The following is a 19,113-nucleotide window of genomic DNA, read 5'->3' as shown; positions in this document are numbered from 1 at the left end:
TATTTACAATTTCATCACTTTAGATTCGATTTCAACCGCGACAACGATCATGGAATATTGTAAAATCGCATATGCTTACAATATGTTCATTAGAACCAAATTCATGACCCCATACCAAAACTTTATATTACCTTTCATTGAGAGACAGAAGTATCAAATATGGAAAATAGTTTGCGAAAGATTTGACAATGTTGTGTTCTTGCTATATTTAGGACGCTCAAGGTCGGCCTTGAAATAACCCTAGAAAATCCACAAAGATCATGCCCTAACTATCCCACACCCTCTCTTCCGTTCTTTATTTTACCTCCTACCTTCTTTTCTTTTGATCAATTCATCCTTCTCGCTGTATATTTCATACCTCCATTTTCTTTCCACCATTACTGTTTGAAATCGACAAGGCTACCGAGTGGGGTCCAGTTTCATAAAGCCTTTTTTCACTGACAAATGGCAAAAACCAGAGACGAATCTGCCGATAACCAACGAGAAGCAAGGATTTCAGTAGCTTATAAGAAAAACTGTCATTTGTCACTGAAGACAAGTTTTGTGAAACGGTAGGAAAAGTAGTCTAGGCGTCTTCTTTTTCCTGCTTTATTTCCTCCTCTTTTTTCTTTTAACGAAAAGGTTAACCCCCCCCCCTCTCTTTGTCGCTCCATCTATTTTCGTTCTCATCCTTAATATATACCCAAACCCAAGTGAACTATTCCCCTTTCATTTTACTATGGTCTTCCGTCCATTTGTCTCTGTCTCTGTCTCTGTCTGTCTGTCTGTCTCTCTCTTTCTATTTGTACAGGCGACCAATAATGCTCCAGACTTCTTATTCTTTTCGCAGATGTTTCTGCATTTATTGAAAAAAATAAAATAAAAAATATTCAAACAACAATAATAATATATAATAAAATTGATTAAAAGAAAATGTGTGAACTGAAATACACAAAAAATGCTCATATATATAATTGAAAACTTGAAAAGTATGGAGGTAAATCAAAGAATCAAGATGAATGCATAGGCCAACTAAAGCATTCATGCTTGAGTCAATAGCAGACGGGAAGGGGGGGGGGGTATAGTAAAAGTATATAATCAGGGCTATAGGACTCCTACTAAGTTTCAGGTTAGGTTTGGTGTTAAGATTATGTACAATATTAAGTCTAGAGTTAAAGTTAGAATTCGGTTAGTGAAGGAAATCGAGGGTGTGTTATAGATCATCTTTCACCCCGTCCTCTTTTACAAGTCACCTTGCAGCCAAAACAAAAGAGTTAAAACCTGGGAAAGGCTTGATGGATTGGAATTAAACAATTCAATTCAATATAACTATTTCATAAGAAAATCACAAAATTCTTAACTGAAAATTGGTCCCATGGACATGCACGTTAATCCGTTCCGTGACTTTTCGGCTAGTTGTCCACCTAACCAATTAATAGGGACTTTTAGATTTGCACGTCGACATAGTGGACTGCTACGTGTGACGTCCTTGTAAGGCACTGTGATGTTTTTTAAGGCACTGCCAATGTCTCAAAAGTACGTCACACGGAGCAGTCTACTATGTCGACGTGCAAATCTAAAAGTCCCTATTGAGCCCTTGACCGTGGTTGTCGGTTTCGTGGGCTGTACTGAACCTTTCATGGTTTTGTGAATGTTTCGGCCAAAATAATGTCAGATGATTATTATGTGACCAAAACCTAATTATTTCTTGTATATTGCAGTTTAGACTTGTAGGCCTTCGGTCTTGTGAACCACAATCGTCGATCGTCGATCGGCAGCAATGGTCTTGTGGTCCTAATTTTGGCTCGGGACCGTCGAACATTTTGTCCACTTGCAATTGTATTATACCTTACATTTATAATTATGTTTCTTTGTTATTCAGTTATATTATATTTGGAAAAATGCAAAAATAAAAAATAAATTAAAATAAAATCAATTCAAATGGTTGACCCCTAAATAGGTTTAAATGGTACACACAGCACATGTTAGCTCATAGCCGTTCACATATGGGCCACACTGGATCCCTCCTGAGGAGCACCGAGCCTCTACCATGTAGAAAAGGGCCCCATGCTGATTGCCAGTCGTTCCAGGAACTCCCATGGCATCCTCGTCCATGCAGACGAAATCGGTCCTGGTCGTTTGCGTGTACAAACTCGACATGAGATACCCCTTGTATTCCAGACGCCATTTTGAAGATGGGCATTCGTTACGAGCGGGAATCATGAGCTTCGTGAGGCGGGTTGGTGGGGCACGGCAGACGGCACAGGCTGGTGTTTGGTCGTGGAGACTCTGCAGGTGTGGAGCTGTGTTTGTTTGGTATTCAGCAGAGTAAAGCAGGGATCTACTCCCGTGGGCAGTTGTCTCAATTTCACTGTAGATGGGTTCGTGGGGAGGCAAAGATAGTTGACACCACCGCCAGTGTGAGTGTAATAGGCACCCGTAGCCATACCTGTGTGATGGGCAAAGCGACATTTAATTATGCCTCTTCTAACTCATTGCATTTTCAAAGTTGAAAGGCGCTTATTTTCATTTAAAAACTCAACGAAATATGCCTACATAGATATAGAATTTTGGTAGGAAAAACAGATAGAACAATCACATTTGCCATTCAAAGAAAATGTCCCCCCCCCATATTGTCCTTTAAGCACTACACGACGAGATTTGGGAAGAATTTGCGATAGCAATTTATATGAACATTCAAACATGTGAAAATCTTAATGACCGAGGATTTGAATAGCTATGTGATTTATATAATCTAAATTTCAAGGGATTTTGAAGTTCCTTGGAGGTTGATTAGCTAAATCGACTCAAAATCGCAGTGACGTTAGACTGATAATGCGATTGATTGTCTATGCTTTGTCGACAGTTGATCCGACGACAATTGCTCCGCCGATATTTGCTCCTACGACACTTTCTCTGCGGACAATTAATTTCTCCACCATCAATTTCTCCGCGAACAATTGCTCCGCATGAAGCGATAAATGCTCCGGTGACATAAACCGCGACAAATCCTCCCCGAATTGACATTTGCTTCTCCGACAGTTGCCTCGCCAACAATTGCTCCGACGACAGTTAGTCCTCAAAAAAGAAAATTGCCCCGTGGAAGACAAATGCACTTTTGGATGATGATCGAAGAGCAATTTTATTGTCAGCGGAGCATTTTTTATTTTGTTTTAAGGTGCACTCCTGATACGTTGGCGGAGCATTTGTCTTCAACGGGGTAGGCCTACTTTTGGGGAGGAGCAATTATCGTAGTATAGCATTTGGTACTGACTACTGAGCACTACTTTTGGGCGGAGCAAACGTCGTCGGAGCAAATGTCGGTGGAGTAACTGTCGTTCGGGGAGCATTTGTCACCAGAGTATTTATCGCTTCATGGGGCAATTGCCGGCGGATCAATTGTCGTCGGACCAACTGTCGATGGAGCAACTGTCGGCGGAGCAAGTGTCGTGGGAGCAAATATCGGCAAAGCAATATGACGCCGGAGCAACTGCCGGTGTGGTAGGCGATTTGTTCCGGGTTCCGCGGAACAAATCGGCGCGCCGATTTGTTCCTCGGAACGAATCTACTGGATCGACTCGTTCGCAGATACGTTCGAAAGCCGCCGTTCTTATCCGACATTGGCCGAACGTTTCTGCTTATATAATCGCGTATATTTTTATTACTTGTGTCGAATAAACATGGTAAAGATAAATTTTAGCTTTATCTTGATACTTTTGTATTTATTGTTGGAATGAAAACCAATATTATTTTTTTGGAAATATTACTTAATAATAAGGTTTATAACCTCGTATGGAATTACCCACGCGCGGTACGAAAAATAAATAAATAAATAACCTACTGACTAGCATATGCGCATAGAGTACATGTATATCATATGCATGCACGCACGTGCATACTCGGCACGGGGGGGGGGGGCAGGCGATAATTTTCTGATATTAGGCCTACATGTACGTGAAAATGTACGTGAAATTAGTGGTTTCCAAACAAGGGGGCGCAACAGATCTGCCACTGTATGTAGCGGAATGGGGGGGGGGGGGGGGGGGGGGGGGGGTATAGACACACTATGCTATGGCTCTGTTTAACACTAACTTTTGTCGGCTAGTACCAAGGGTTGAAAATTCAACAAAATATGTCGGGTTTTTCTTTTATTTCTTTCTTTTTTATTCTGCCGGACACGTCTTTTACTTGAGGAATTTTCTTTCTCTTCTTTTTTTTTTATTTTTTTTTTATTGGTCCTTCTTAATTATCAGCTCGACCACTCATTTCTTTTTGTGTTGACCCCGGCCCCCCCCCCCCACCCCACCCCGCATCTCTTTCATTTAAACTACATGTACATCATTCATGCAGCCCACATGCATAATTAGATTCTGTGATGATCAGCCCGGTAATAGGTGGTTGACGTAACACGATATCATATAAAGCAGCATTCAAACCAAATTAGAAGGCCTGATTAGAAAACACCCCGACATCTGCTTTTACAGGCAAACTAAGCCTATGGCAACAACTGCCCTTTTTGCTAGACCCGACCCAGTCCCCGTCGCTTCGCGACGGCGCTGTCTATAGTTACTGTTTGTGGTCAATCATTGGCCGCAATTATCAACATATTTGAACAACGGGAATCTGCATTTCTATACAAAGTTCTCAAATTGGCAATCGTTGGTGTAGCTAATTTGGAGAAGTTTGATTGGTTGCAAAGGCCGACCAGAATAGTTCATTTTGCTTTAGGGGTGTACCATGGCGTGTATTCAATAATACGTGAGCACGCACGCTCTCCGATGAGATTCGGAACGGATCGGCGGCTAAATATCCCGCCGATTGGTTCCACGGAATGAATCGCCTGGCCGGAACCGATCGCCTGTGACTAGCGGAACGAATCTACGAATCCGGAACAAATCGGCGGGTACATATCCAGGCGATCGGTTCCGGAGGAACCGATCGCCTGCACGGAACAAATCGCCTATGACACCGGCGTAGTAATTGTCCGTGGACGTCGGAGCAAATGTCGCGTAGCAAATGTAACGGAGCAATTGACGATTTTTGCAGAGCATTTGTCACCGGAACAATCGTCGCGGGAGCATGTGTCGGGTTACCCGTTTTTTGTGTTGCTTTTTTTTCTTTCTAGATTGTGTGTTACATTCGTATTGTTGATTTTTATTCATAAGAAAATGAACTGATTACCCGGCCTAACAGATTTTTTGTTGTTATCGAATCCCTACACGAGATTATAAATCCAGGACCTACCTGAATAGACCAGTTCTGATCCGTCAGCGCAGTCGTCTCGTCCCCAGTGCGTATATACAGTGCCACCTGGCGTAGAAAGATGAGAGATGAAATAACTCAATACTTTGATTTTAATTAGCGTACAAAGAGTATCGAAATGCTAATGTCATACTCGCTCGTCGTCCAGGTTACTGGTTCTAAATATCAGACCCTGCGCATGCATGAGGTTCACCGCGAAATCATTCAAGCATCGGTCTGGATCAGGGCAAATTCAGTGTTTAAGGCTGGAGAGATCACGTCCTGCACCATTGTGTGGCAAGAAATTATTTGGAACCAGCAACCATAACGACTTGGCAAGTATGACGTCACACTTCGGTACCTTATTCATGGTTCTAGGACACCTTTCCCCTGGAAAACCACCGCTAGGATAACCACCCTATAGGACGACTACCCCCTAGGGCAACAACCCCCGGACAACCACCGCGAGACAACTACCCCTTAGGACAACTATACCTCCTAGGAGAACTACCCTCTGGACAACTGTCCTAGGGGTAGTTAGTTGTCCGGTGGTAGTTGTCCTACGGTGGTAAACGTCTTAGAGGGTAGTTGCTCTACAGGGCAGTTATCGTAGGGGCAAGCGCGGATCCAGGATTTCTTAGGGGAGGGGGCCCAACTTTTTTTTTCAAATTTTTGCTCCCGAAAATTTGAAAATTCGAAAAGTCGCTCAGTGGGGGGGGGGGGGGGGGGGGTACTTGCCCTAGCGGGTAGTCGACCTAGAGGGTGGTTGATCTAGAAGATTGTGATCCTCGGGGTGATTATCGGGGGGATGTCCAGGGGGTGGGTGTCCGGATACGCTTAATCATATCCCGCTGATTCAACGTCATACCCAAATGTATAACGCATGATAGTTGATGGAGTTAAAAAATGACCTTATACTTGTATATTTAAAAAGATACTTTCCATACATTATGACCCCTTTTTTGCATAAAAATGGGCTGTAAATATGCACATGTGTAAAAATTTAACACTTTGACATGTTCGTGTTTTCGCATTTACATGTTTTCAAATGTCATGAAAATATAAACCTCTACTTGAAATTTCTTATTCTAGCAAAAATACTCACTCCACCCCATACAACAAAAACGCAAACGTTTCAGTGTTCGCGAAGATCCCGAAATGCCATCCCCCCCCCCCCTTTTTAAAAAAAAAAATCCTGAGTCTGCCCCTCATTATTACCAGCTGGTGTGAGCGAATGGTGGCCGAGGAGGATTCGGCTCAGCTCTTCGATTCCTGTCGCAGCTTCGGACTCGTTCGTGAACGTTGTCGCAAGAGCCGAGAGTGATAAATCTCCACTTCGGCGGTTCCGATTGGGCCAGTGGTTCCCTGGGCTATCTCCGATCGTTTCCGAACCGGATTCGTGTGAGGGCTGGTCATGTGAAGTAAAGAATAAAAAAGTTGATTGCAATATTGAAACGTATACCCAGACTTTGTGTTGATTTAATCTGAAAATGACATGCAATATTTCATAGATCTTTTAACAATTATTAGACAATCTTATAAAGAACGAATATTTATGATTGTTATTGATGCTATACGTGATGCATATTCTTTGTTAAATCCAAAGGCAAAAGTGACGGCTGTATATCCCTGTATATTGTTAAGCGTCCAGGCACACTACTCCCCCATCATACGTACCCATGCGCTATAGCTAATGACAATAGGGACTTTTAGATTGAGTGGACGAGAACACGACGAACGCCGACTGATCATGCGTGTCAACGTACTCAACTGCCCATGTTGACTACAATTAGAAATCTTTTAGATTGCACTCGACGATATACATGCATGCAGGAAGTAACACTATGAACATGACAGACAAAGAAAGAGGACAAAATATACAGTTCTTCATTCTACCCACAACAATTGCTGTGGTAGAACATCCCTTCACTGCTATTATGTAAAAATGTGTAGAACAGGTGAATATGCATGTGACACCTGTTTTTACACATTTTTACATAATAGCAGGGAAGGGATGTTCCTTTGTCTACCTGAGGAACTGTAGATTTTATGCGCACGAGACATATACTAGTACCATACTAGATTTAGGAAAATCAAGGTTGACGCATTCTCGATCGCCTACTGAGATGACGTGACGCATGCGCAGTGCCTTAAAATGACGTCACACGTTGCAGTCAAAACTGTCGACGTGCAAATCTAAAAGTCCCTAATTATTACAGGTTGTATACTGTAAGTGTAATGTAGAACTTATTGTTGATGTAATAAAATGTCGAAGGTTATCATAATTTCATTTCATAATTTATGTAGTCCTAGTAGGCTGATGACGTTTGATGAAGAAATAACAAGACAAAATCAAATTATAGATATTGTTTACCTGCAGCAATGGAATAACTTGTCTCAATTCACTCACTAACTCCCGGAAATTTCTCGAAAGTTCTTCCAGACTCGCTGAGGTCGAGGCGTCACCTAATGATGAATTAAAACGGATGGAAAGAAATTCAAATTAAATGATACTTTGGATGAGGTGTCGTGCATGGTGGAGTGATTCATTCATTAAAGAGTTGAGGGTTCGAATCCCAGCCGGGCACTAACGTCATTTGGCATGACATTAATCCACATGTGGCACTCTCCAGTACCCTGTGTAAGATGTGAATTTCTGTTTGCTCATAATGGTGCCTAGCTTGAAGGCTCCAGAGGGAGTTAAGAATGTGCATACATTGACCGGGATTATTATTAATACAATCAGCAACAACAACACAAGTTAGCTCTCTATACTGTTCAAAATGTTTATATAAACCGTCAATAATATATAATAAAATAAAAGCATATCAAATGAAAGAAAATTACCACTAATATCAATGAAGATCAAGTTTTGAACTTTATCGCTTGGATTGCGGAAATAGAGAAAATAGAGCAAGTAGATATTTAAATGTTGATGGATACTATACGTGCATCTGTAAAACATTCTTGTTCAATAATTAAAACAAAGAATGATTGATTGATTGGTTGATTTTTGTTCGCCAAGCTTCCAACATACAATATACAAGAATAACAGAGTCAGCTGGAACAAGATAACCCACGAAAGCTCGAGAGCTTATTTTCAGTGGGGTCCTCGACAGACATGTACAAAATCAATAAGTTAAAATAGTAATATTTACAGATAGATAAGAAAAGAAAAACTTATACAAAAATAATAACGATGATAATGATAATAACAACATTAAACTGATGATAGAAATGATAAGAGGTACAAGAAGAAAAAGAGGAGGAGGAGGAGGAAGAAGAAGAGGAGGAGAGGAGGAGGAAGAAGAGAAAAATAATGATATATATGTAGTATGATGAGGGTTGAGCTCTGAGTGTCAACAGTAATCTCAGGAATGCATGGCTTCTGCTGAACTTTGGAACAGATTACCTTTAAATGTAAAAAAAACTGTCAAACCGTTAACCTATTCAAAACTAGTCTCAAGACACATTTATTCAAAATTGCGTTCGATGTTTAATTAACTCTGTTCACTTTGACGTGTATTCCATATGTATTGTAATTTGTATGTCTATTTGCATTTTTAGTTTTGTATAAGATGTAATTGTATATCAGTCTATTTTGTGTGTATAGCGCTTAGAGACTTCGGTGGTAAGCGCTTTATAAGTAACGTTTTTTATTTATTATTATTATTATTATGGTTTTGACACGCACAGTAAAGTTGCCTCTTCTTTCCACCGAAGATCGTGGATGAGCCGTAATTTACCTCTAATGACCATTAACATTTGAATGGACTGATTGACGCACAATATTTCTTTAAGATACTCATTTATTGTTAAATGGATATGTTCACTTATGCATGAATGATATGATTCCGATTGCAAACCGTCTTAAATAGAATTCATTTATGTTTATTTTGATGAAAGATAAGTGTTTACAAGTATTTTATTTGAAAATCTTAACCGTCTAAGAAGTGTTCACTCTTTCTTTATTTATTTCTTTCTTTCTTTTGCTAAGTGTAAAGCATTTAGAAATATCGACTGCTAGTATAGTGAGACCTATTTAATACAGAATATTTTTATTATTTGAGCCCTTTATTTCGTGATCCAGTCATAGTCTAGAAATACACATCCACTACATAAAAGCACCATTTATAATACCATGAAAGGAGACAAAATAATCCCCATCGCATAGAAGAGGGGAAATAAAGTCAAGGTTTTGAAGAAACCTTGAATAAGTGAATAATATACAAACATAATAAATACATAAAAAAATAAATATATAAGTACATAAACACATAAATACACGAATACCTAAATACTACACAATACGTAAATACACAAGTCTATAAATACATAAGTACGTGAATATATAAATACTTGACTACAAGCAAAAAACAATTTTTAATAAATACATAAATAAACGAATGAATAGATACACTAATGAATGAATAAATAAACAAATAAATAAATGGAAAAATAAATACATATATAAGTCCAATACGCTACTCTATATATCCTAGAGAAAATCACTATTAGATCACGCAATACGTCGTCGTAATATTTACACATTTCAATAGGTGAAGATCAAGGCTTATGCAATTGCCTTAGGAGGAGTTTTCGAAAGCCTTTACCATGGTATAGATAGCAGATAATTACCTCGGCCCCCACTCAGTGTTATTTAGGGCACGCGTATGCATGTTCCCTCCTTTTAAAAACACCCCCTAAGTCCGGTGTGTAAAGTCAATACGGGCCGGATTTTTGTGTACTACGAGCCGGACTTTGGTGCGTGAAAAGTACCCCTATACCAGACATCTTGGGAACACGCATGCGGTCTCTCCGATCCCGGAGGGGAGGGGGGGATGGGATAATTACCTTGCGTGACGGGTGAAGACGCAGCGAGACAGAGAATGGATCCCAAGAAACAGACGAGAAAGTATGATGCTGCCATATTTTGCTTCTTCTTCTTCTTTTCTTCTAGTAATCTTCAAAAGGCTATACAGCCTGTCACGGAGATGAACTAAATATTACAAGTGGTGTAAGGAAGACAAATGAGGTATAATGAGATAAGGCTTCGGGGATATAGTCCCTGGAAGTTTTCTAGCTGGACTGTCAGCGTGCACTACAATTTGTTGGAAGGCTGTACCGTGCACTCTGCTTGCTGTCAAACGGATAGTGGAATGCCCTGATGAGCGAACGTATATTTATAGAAGGTACACCCCCGCCCGCGCCAGCTCCATTGCGCACGCACACACACTGAAATAGTATGAACGATAGAAATAGGGAGAGAGAGAAAGAGAGAGAGAGAGAGAGAGAGAGAGAGAGAGAGATCTGTGCGTTTAACGCACGGATTGGCTCCACGGGCTTTCTAAATGATGACGTCATCATTTCCGCGATCCAATCAAAAGACAGAATACGGGGGGGGGGGGGGGGGGGGGGGGGGAGGTTGTCTGTGATACATGACTTTGTATAAGAGGAATAAATGAAAGTAAATGGATAGATGAATGAGGGAATTATTTAATGAATGAATGATTAACTTGATGGACGAATGAATGGATAGATTGATTGAATTAATGAATAAATGAATGAAAGTATGAAAGAAGGGATAGGGGAATGAATAAGAGAAAAAACACCAAGAAGAAACACCATCAACCCGCAAACAAAAGAAGAAGAAAAAGGTTTCATTTATGCGTCATGGACAAATAGTGAAATATCCCCCCCCCCAACTGTAGTAAGATTTCTATTTCATATACACTGCCCAAACCCGGGGGGGGGGGGGGGGTACTCACATATTAGGACATACGAGGGTGTGCCGCTCTAATGGGTAACTTTTCACAAAAAATCCCTAAACATGGGTCCCACTTTTAACAAAAAATACCATTCCAAAACACCCGAAAAACACCCATTTGGGGGGGAAATATGTGTTTTCGGGAAAATTCCCCTGAATAATGGGTAGGGGTTTCGAGGCTTATGCGGCACACCCCGTCCAAACCAAATGGGGCAAACAGAATCACTGGCATGTTGTGTGTCGAGCCATTGAGGAGGCACACTGGTGTCATTGGCCGGAGGGGGTGAGGGGGGGGGGGGGGTCACGATCTTAATCGGTAGATGATCACATGCGAGGGAAACAAGTCGGTCGAGTGAAGAACCTATATCATCCTCCACCTTGTCCTTCATTGTCTTTTATCGATTTTTCTCTTTCTATTCTTTCTTGCCACTGCATGCGATATGAAACTATAAGTAAAGGAGAGGGCCATCCAGATATTAAGTTGTGTTCTTAATTAGTGATAGAGGACCTTAAGCCGTCGGTCTCCGGTTGCTTACTAAGAAGCATGTATGCTTTCTTAGCAGTCAGGTAAAATAACCACCACTACATTATATAAGTAACAAGTCAGTACAAATTTTGAGCAAACGCCAATTTAAAATAAGAAGGATATGTAGGTGCAGTCAATCAAACAAAAATTAGCAACTCTGTGACTTATCTAACGAGCTCGCCTCCCATTTGCTCTGTACTAAAAACAAACAAAAAACAAAGGCAATCCCTATATTACACATGTCTATTCCGTCATCAATAACTAACAAAATGAAAGTTTATGACATTTTCTGTACAGAGCAAATTGAAGAGGAGCTCTCAAGTTACGCCCCAGTTTTGCTAATTTGTGTTCGACTGATAATAATAATAATAATAATAGTACATAAAGCGCAGAAACTATCCAACATTAGGTATATATTCTACTGCGCTACAAGAGCTCCTGATATGCTTAGATTTACGGTACAGTTAATTAAAAAGAAGTGTTTTCAGTTTGACTTAAAGACGTTTACAGATGGTGATTTCCTGACTTCAAATGGCAAGTTATTCCAGAGTTTTGGGGCTGCACAAGCAAATGATAACATAAATTCTTAATTTTCCTACTTTTAATCGGATATTGCTTAAACTTTCACCGATTGGTCTCTCATTTTCTTTCTTTATTATTTATTTATTTGAACATATTTCATCAGAATAACAAGATCGGAAAGAACTGGTTTACATCCTTTCTGCTTTTATCAAAACCGAGATGATATCAAGGCACACTTCCCTATATCAGTATACATACAGGTATAACCAGGGGTGTGCATTACGGATCGTGTGTTTTCCTGTTATTCCAAAATGTCCTGTTTTGAAACTTAATGAATTGTTATCCAAACTCTGTATAAGTGTGAAATATAGTTGATGCAACAAAGAGCGAGTGAGAGCGTTGATCTACTATCATGGTGAGAGAGAGAGGGAGAGAGAGAAAAAAGGAGAGAGAAAGAGAAAGCAAGAAAGAGAGAGAGAGACAAAGAGAGAGAGAGTAATCGCGGTTTTCCTGCAATGTGTCCGCCTATAATTGTTGGTTTCGAGGTCCGATTTCTTTCCGCATATTTTTTCTCTATTTTTCACTGTAAAATAGTTTATTCCCTTATTTCCATGGAATTTCCCGCTTTCTTCCACCCGCTGCTCATCTCCGGAATTGACCTCTTTTCCATCCTGTTATTAGATTGTCTGGTGTGATGTAAACATTAAAAACCTCACAAAACATAATGATAAAAGCGGGAGGGGGCGTCAGGGACGGGTCTGCACGCTTGCCAGAGAAACACTTCTTTAAAAAAAAAAATCATTCTGTAAGTAATTTTATTTTCTTGTCCTCCAAACAAGGCCACATACTCTATTTTGTCCTTCTTTTTATTCATGTTCACTGCCTCTCCTTCCTGTTCTTCTCTTCTTCCATCTTCCCCTCCTCCTCCTCCTCCCCTTCTCTTTCTTCTCCATCGTCTTCTTCTTCTCCTTCCTCTTCTGCTCTATCTTTTCCTCTTTCTTCTTTCTCTTTCTCTCAAAATATTAATTATTTCGCCCACAGCGCCTCAATGAAAAGGATACAAATTTCTATTTTCACATTATTGAGATATCTAAAAACGTTTTTGAGAACAAATAACCTAACTACCATGTATTTCAATTGTGTGAAAACAATCAAAGATACGTTTTTTTTTAAAACGATTCCCCCCCCCCCACATGGATTGTAACGATTCCAGACTCATTATTTCATTTTTGTTGAGTTTAAACAACTTCAAAACATCGAAACTGTTCTCCCATATCCCAAAGACAAAATATAAGAAACCAACCGCTTCATTTTGGGGCCAACCTATTTTCTGATTTTCCCTAGATTTGCCTGATTCTTCTCGATTCAGTTTGTAGGCGAAGTCACAGAGCTGGCCGTACCATGGACACTAACTCTGGACCAACTCACATCTTCCTTGTTGTGGAAAATCAAATAACTTATGAACTCATTACTAGGATAGCAGGAACCTAGACGAATAAACGTGCTTTAAGTCATGTAATATTTATCTAAGGGTCTAATTTGTATGTCTATTTTGTCCAATTCTATTTGAATTTCGAGAGTATGTTCTCCTCTCATGACCTACTTATTATCAATAACAATGCAACAAAACATTTCCCTTTAGAGCCCTATAAAACTCAATCTGAAATATAAACATTCTCTTTCATTTCAATTTGTTGTTTCCACTAATCAGATTTCATGCATTTTAATGTCTTATACCTAAACTAGTAATGACAACTGATAAATATTATATTGGAAATCCTATATAGAGAAAAGTGAAATACTGAAATACATGTACAGATGTTTAAGATTGATGATAGCTGTTTTATTTTTATGCCTCCGCCACCGAAGGTGGTGCCGGAGGCATCATGTTTTCGGGTTGTCCGTCCGTACGTCCGTCCGTACGTACGTCCGTCCCGTTTGACCGTTATCACAATATCTCAAGAACCATTTAAGATCTAAACTTAAGACTCGGGAATAGTATTTATCACCATAGGAAGACGATCTGATTAGATTTTGGAGTACGTAGGTCAAAGGTCACAGGTCACAGAGGTCAACTTATGAAATTCCTTGTATTGAGTTTGTTAGCGCGATATCTCAAGAACCATTTGAGATTTAAACTTCAAACTTAAGGATAGTATGTATCACCATAGGAAGACGATCTGATTAGATTTTGGAGCACGTATGTCAAAGGTCAAGGGTCACAGAGGTCAACTTATGAAATTCCATACATTGAGATTGTTATCATGATATCTCAAGAACCACTGGAGATTTAAACTTCAAACTTAGTGATAGTGTGTATCACTATAGGAAAACAATCTGATTACATTTTGGAGCACGTAGGTCAAAGGTCAAGGGTCATAGAGGTCAATTTATGAAATTCCATACATTGAGATTGTTATCATATCTCAAGAACCACTGGAGATGTAAAAACTTCAAACTTAAGGATAGTATGTATCACCATAGGAAGACGATCTGATTAGATTTTGGAGCACGTAGGTCAAAGGCCAAGGGTCACAGAGGTCAACTTATGAAATTCCATACATTGAGATTGTTATCATAATATCTCAAGAACCACTGGAGATTTAAACTTCAAACTTAATGATAGTGTGTATCACCATAGGAAGACAATCTGATTAGATTTTGGAGCACGGAGGTCAAAGGTCAAGGGTCACAGAGGTCAACTTATGAAATTCCATACATTGAGATCGTTATCGCGATATCTCAAGAACCACTGGAGAATTTTCACTTCAAACTTAATGATAGTATGTATCACCATATCATAATTTCTCAAGAACCACTGGAGATTTAAACTTCAAACTTAATGATAGTGTGTATCACCATAGGAAGACAATCTGATTAGATTTTGGAGCACGTAGGTCAAAGGTCAAGGGTCACAGAGGTCAACTTATGAAATTCCATACATTGAGATTGTTATCATGATATCTCAAGAACCACTGGAGATTTAAACTCCAAACTTGTTTAAATTGCTCTATGGCGGAGGCATCATTTTCGACTGCGCGCAGTCAAAATTCCATCTAGTTTTTTATGATTTATGAAGTTATGTAAACACAAATGTCATTTTAATTATTTCAAGTGAGGCATAGGGTATTTCTGTACGAAGCAAAAATGCCTGGCTGCGATTTTTTTTAAATGAAGATAATCATCGAATTGACTTCAATTGTTATTGTCAATGAATTTTGTTACCGCAATTATTGAAGTATGAGGCACAAGAAATAAAACTCCCAAGCCAAATAATGAATATTGTACAAGATGTTTTGTAGCAGCGATACTTTGGTTTTTATTACATCATCAACTTGATTCTTCTCTTGGAAAGTAAAATAACAATAATAATGATAACATTTTGGATTTAAACAGCACTTAACAGAGATGCCACAAGGAAATTTAAAAAAATGCTGAACTGACATTCAAAAATTAAGAAATATGAGCGAAGTGAGCGTTGTGAACAGTAACAGAATTCAAAACCCTACTTTTAAAGCACTTTAAATGATTTTTTTGTTCAGATTTTCACGATATTTTAACGATGTATTTTCTAATGTTTATTTGCCCTCCTAAAATGTTGTCAAGTACGTGAAAATCATGGAGATTGGCATCTTTGTTTACAGACTAATTATAGTGCAACGAATAGACCAGTTCACGGTTAGCACATTTCCAAAATGACCTCGAATAACCACAGATCTTCAAAACATGAAGAGGTCCCACTTTGTACATTTTGAAATAATCATTCCTTCAGCGATAGAGGTGCTTCATAAATAGCCTTTGCTTCCCCTTTTTCAAAGAATACTTCCACCTGTGTATCATGGAGTGCACTGCTTGTGCATATATGACTGATTACATAACCTTCATGAGCACGTATCCAGTATTTTGTCTCCGTGTATTTCACAATTTGGTCTGCAATTACCTTTATCTGCTCATGCTCAGACTAGTCTGCAGGCACAAACCCTGGTCAGTCGTAAAAGTGAGTCTGCACTAAAAGACTACCATAGGCCATGTACTGTAGCTGCTCCTGACACATATTGACACAAGGCACAATGATTTTTTGATAAAGTATCAAATTAGGGTCTGTGCTTGCAGACTATGCTCAGACTGCAACTATGAACTGGCTTATTTCAAACATCCAATGACCCAACACTAACTACCTCAACCCTGATATAAGTCTAAACATATAACAACCGGAGTCCTTTTTCCTGTTTTTGTGGAAGCGAGAAAAGGTCAGATGACCCATTATTATAATATTTTGCTTTGTTTACCCAGAGTAGCTTCATCAGTATTAATACCATTCTCCCTGAGGCCGGCCCTGCCAGGGACCTTCTTATTCTTCCCATGTTTCTTCTGATAATAATTCTGAAGATCAGTGGTAGGGATATCACGAAAAGCTTAAAGATAAAGTTGAGTTCTGGTCATGTGATTGCATTGTGAAAGAAATGGTGTGGAATCTATCAGAAAAGGTTGATCATCAAGTATATAAGTATTCGTGTGTATTGCAAGGTTCTGGAATCATCAAAATGATAAGAAATTTGGCCAAATCTTGGCAAAGTTACAAGCACTGTACACAGAATGATATGGGACTACACGAGCACATGGCGAAAAAAACCTGTTTAATCTGATGTTCTTCCACCCTTGCATAATAAGAATGATAACGCTCACAAATTATTTTTACCTCTTCCCAGAAATCAACCTTCTCTTTAAGTCTTACACGAGTTGAGTTGAGAAAGACGTTATTGTTATAAAATTATAAAGCATTCAAGCATTAAAGGAATTTCTCCAGACTGGGTACACAATAGACCAGTTTACAAACAAATATTTTTTTTTCATGTCAAAGGTTATTCTTCACAACCTGAAAATTTGCCCAAGTCTTGCCTGACATAGCAACAAGTAATGTATGCAGACTGGATTCCAAATATTGTAGTTCATTCCTTAATAACAAGTTAGTGAAATAACTCGCAGCTAGGTCGACAGGAAAGAAACATCCATAAATTGAATATGTTAGTACACCAGTTTTATTAGGCAGTCACTTCACCTGGGTGGAGAGAGGCAAATGTAGATAAATATCTTGCCAAAGGACATTAGTGCCTCAGCAGGACTCGAACCACAAAACATGTGATTCTGTCCACTACACTTCCCGTTCATCAGGTTCAAGCTTGCGCATCTTCCCAGAAGCTTACTTTGCTCTTTGTTGGTTCGTATTTAGCTGAACACTAAGAAATCATGTATACGCTTGTAACTTTAACTAAACCATCCTGGTACAATTTGCTTTAAGTCCTCTCCGAGGGCCTTGGTAACGAGGATTAATACCTGAACAAAGGGCACTAGCGAATCGACTGGGTTCCGAACACTGCTCTACCACTGAGCCGTCGCAACTCTTCATGCGTATACTTAAGGATACACAATGAATATTTAGAATCCTACCTTATACCCACTTAGCATCTGCATAGGGAGAAGCAACCATACTGACCACAAAAATATATATAAACAGTTAAATGTAAAGACCAGTTTTGGAAATGCCCCCCTCCCAAAAAATGAAATGGAAGCTCTTATTACTAATCATGTGAAAGAATATGTTTTGACTAATATGTGATGATACATATTTTGCCGGGGAACCGCCTATATTTGGTGAATTATTATATCTATCCGGACCGGATAGATATCACGCACGTGTCACATAGTCCCATATACATCTTTCTGTGTACAGTGCTTGTAACTTTACCAAGACTAGGCCAAATTTCTTATCATTTTGATGATTCCAGAACCTTGCAGTACACACCAATACCTATATGCTAGATGATCAACCTTTTCTGATCAATTCCACAATGTTTCTTTCACAATGCAATCGCATGACCAGAACTGGTCTTCACCTTTAACAACTAAATTATTTATACCCCTTTTAAATTTGATATTTTGTGTTGGTATTTTAACTAAAGAATGAAAGGTGGACTGGATGAATTTGGGCATTTGTTAAAAACTTTTAGATGTAAGCTGTCACATTCTCAAGAAATATAAATTGGGACAATCGATTTTACACATACCGAAGTTAACGTTGTATAAACCGCCCTCGTGTATTAACCGCACCCCTCTTTTTCGCCCTAAAAAAAAAAAAAAAAAAATTGCTGACTTTTTTTTTGCCGACTTAAACAGTAGAGGACCTAGGATAGAACCGTGTGGTACGCCGTGTAATAGAAGAAAAATTGGAGGAATTATTTTTATCAACTACATATTGAAATCTATCAGAAAGATTACTTTCAAACCAAGATGACAGACAAATTTGAGTGTTGTTCTAGTTTCGGAGTGGTGAGTCAACACACGATTACTGAGCTGGGAGACATTGCCAGGCATAGCGCCAGGTGGAGGGGCATAAACCGCACCCAACGACTTTGAAGTTTTTTCGGCGGCAAAAAGGTGCGGTTAATACAACGTTAATTACGGTACTTGAAAAATTACAAAATTTAGTAAGGGTATGAATGACCGAGTTATTAACAATATATATATATATATATATATATAGATATATATATATATATATAAATATATATTAAAATCATGATGATTGTAAAAGATAACACATTTTGCTGGTGCTTGCCCTTTGTTTCTTTGTACTATACAAGGATGCAGCCAGTTCAAAACAAACACAAACAATTACTTCACTCAATTTTGATTTCTTATGCCAATTAACCTTGTTGTACTAACATAAAAGAGAGCAGTGTTTTCCAGAATTACATTTAAAGGTACTATGTCCCTTTTGCAGCCAACCTCAAATTCTGTAGAACTTTGCAGGAATTATGAATATGTCATGTATGTTCTATCTGTGAAATTAAACATTAGCAGTGTCCTAATATTCAAATGTAAGGAAACCCGTTTACTTGCTGGACTTCACTGTCAGACACTATTGAGTGACTGACTGGATTTTTTTCTTCTTTGGTAATAACATACATAAAATGAGCCGTAAAGGGTACATGAGCATTTGTCTAGATCAATAACCCACTTCTTGTGATGGCCAAAATTAAACTGATTGAATCTTTGCGTAGCATAAAACGTATGACCA

General features: G+C 38.9%; 1 protein-coding gene across 1 annotated transcript; it reads right to left on the bottom strand.

Annotated features, from left to right (window-relative positions):
- Window positions 1-1,748: 1,748 nt before the first annotated feature.
- Window positions 1,749-10,382, bottom strand: LOC588722. The gene is given in 6 exon segments (XM_795431.5): window positions 1,749-2,194; window positions 2,197-2,428; window positions 5,224-5,289; window positions 6,439-6,628; window positions 7,595-7,686; window positions 10,075-10,382. Coding segments are annotated over 6 exon segments (909 nt in total). The 5' UTR covers window positions 10,151-10,382; the 3' UTR covers window positions 1,749-1,941.
- Between the last annotated feature and the right edge of the window lie 8,731 nt (window positions 10,383-19,113).

This window comes from Strongylocentrotus purpuratus, unplaced genomic scaffold (genome assembly GCF_000002235.5).
Source record: "Strongylocentrotus purpuratus isolate Spur 01 unplaced genomic scaffold, Spur_5.0 spur5_scaffold_18, whole genome shotgun sequence".
Taxonomy (NCBI): Eukaryota; Metazoa; Echinodermata; class Echinoidea; order Camarodonta; family Strongylocentrotidae; genus Strongylocentrotus; species Strongylocentrotus purpuratus.
This window is presented reverse-complemented; position numbering and strand designations above follow the sequence as displayed.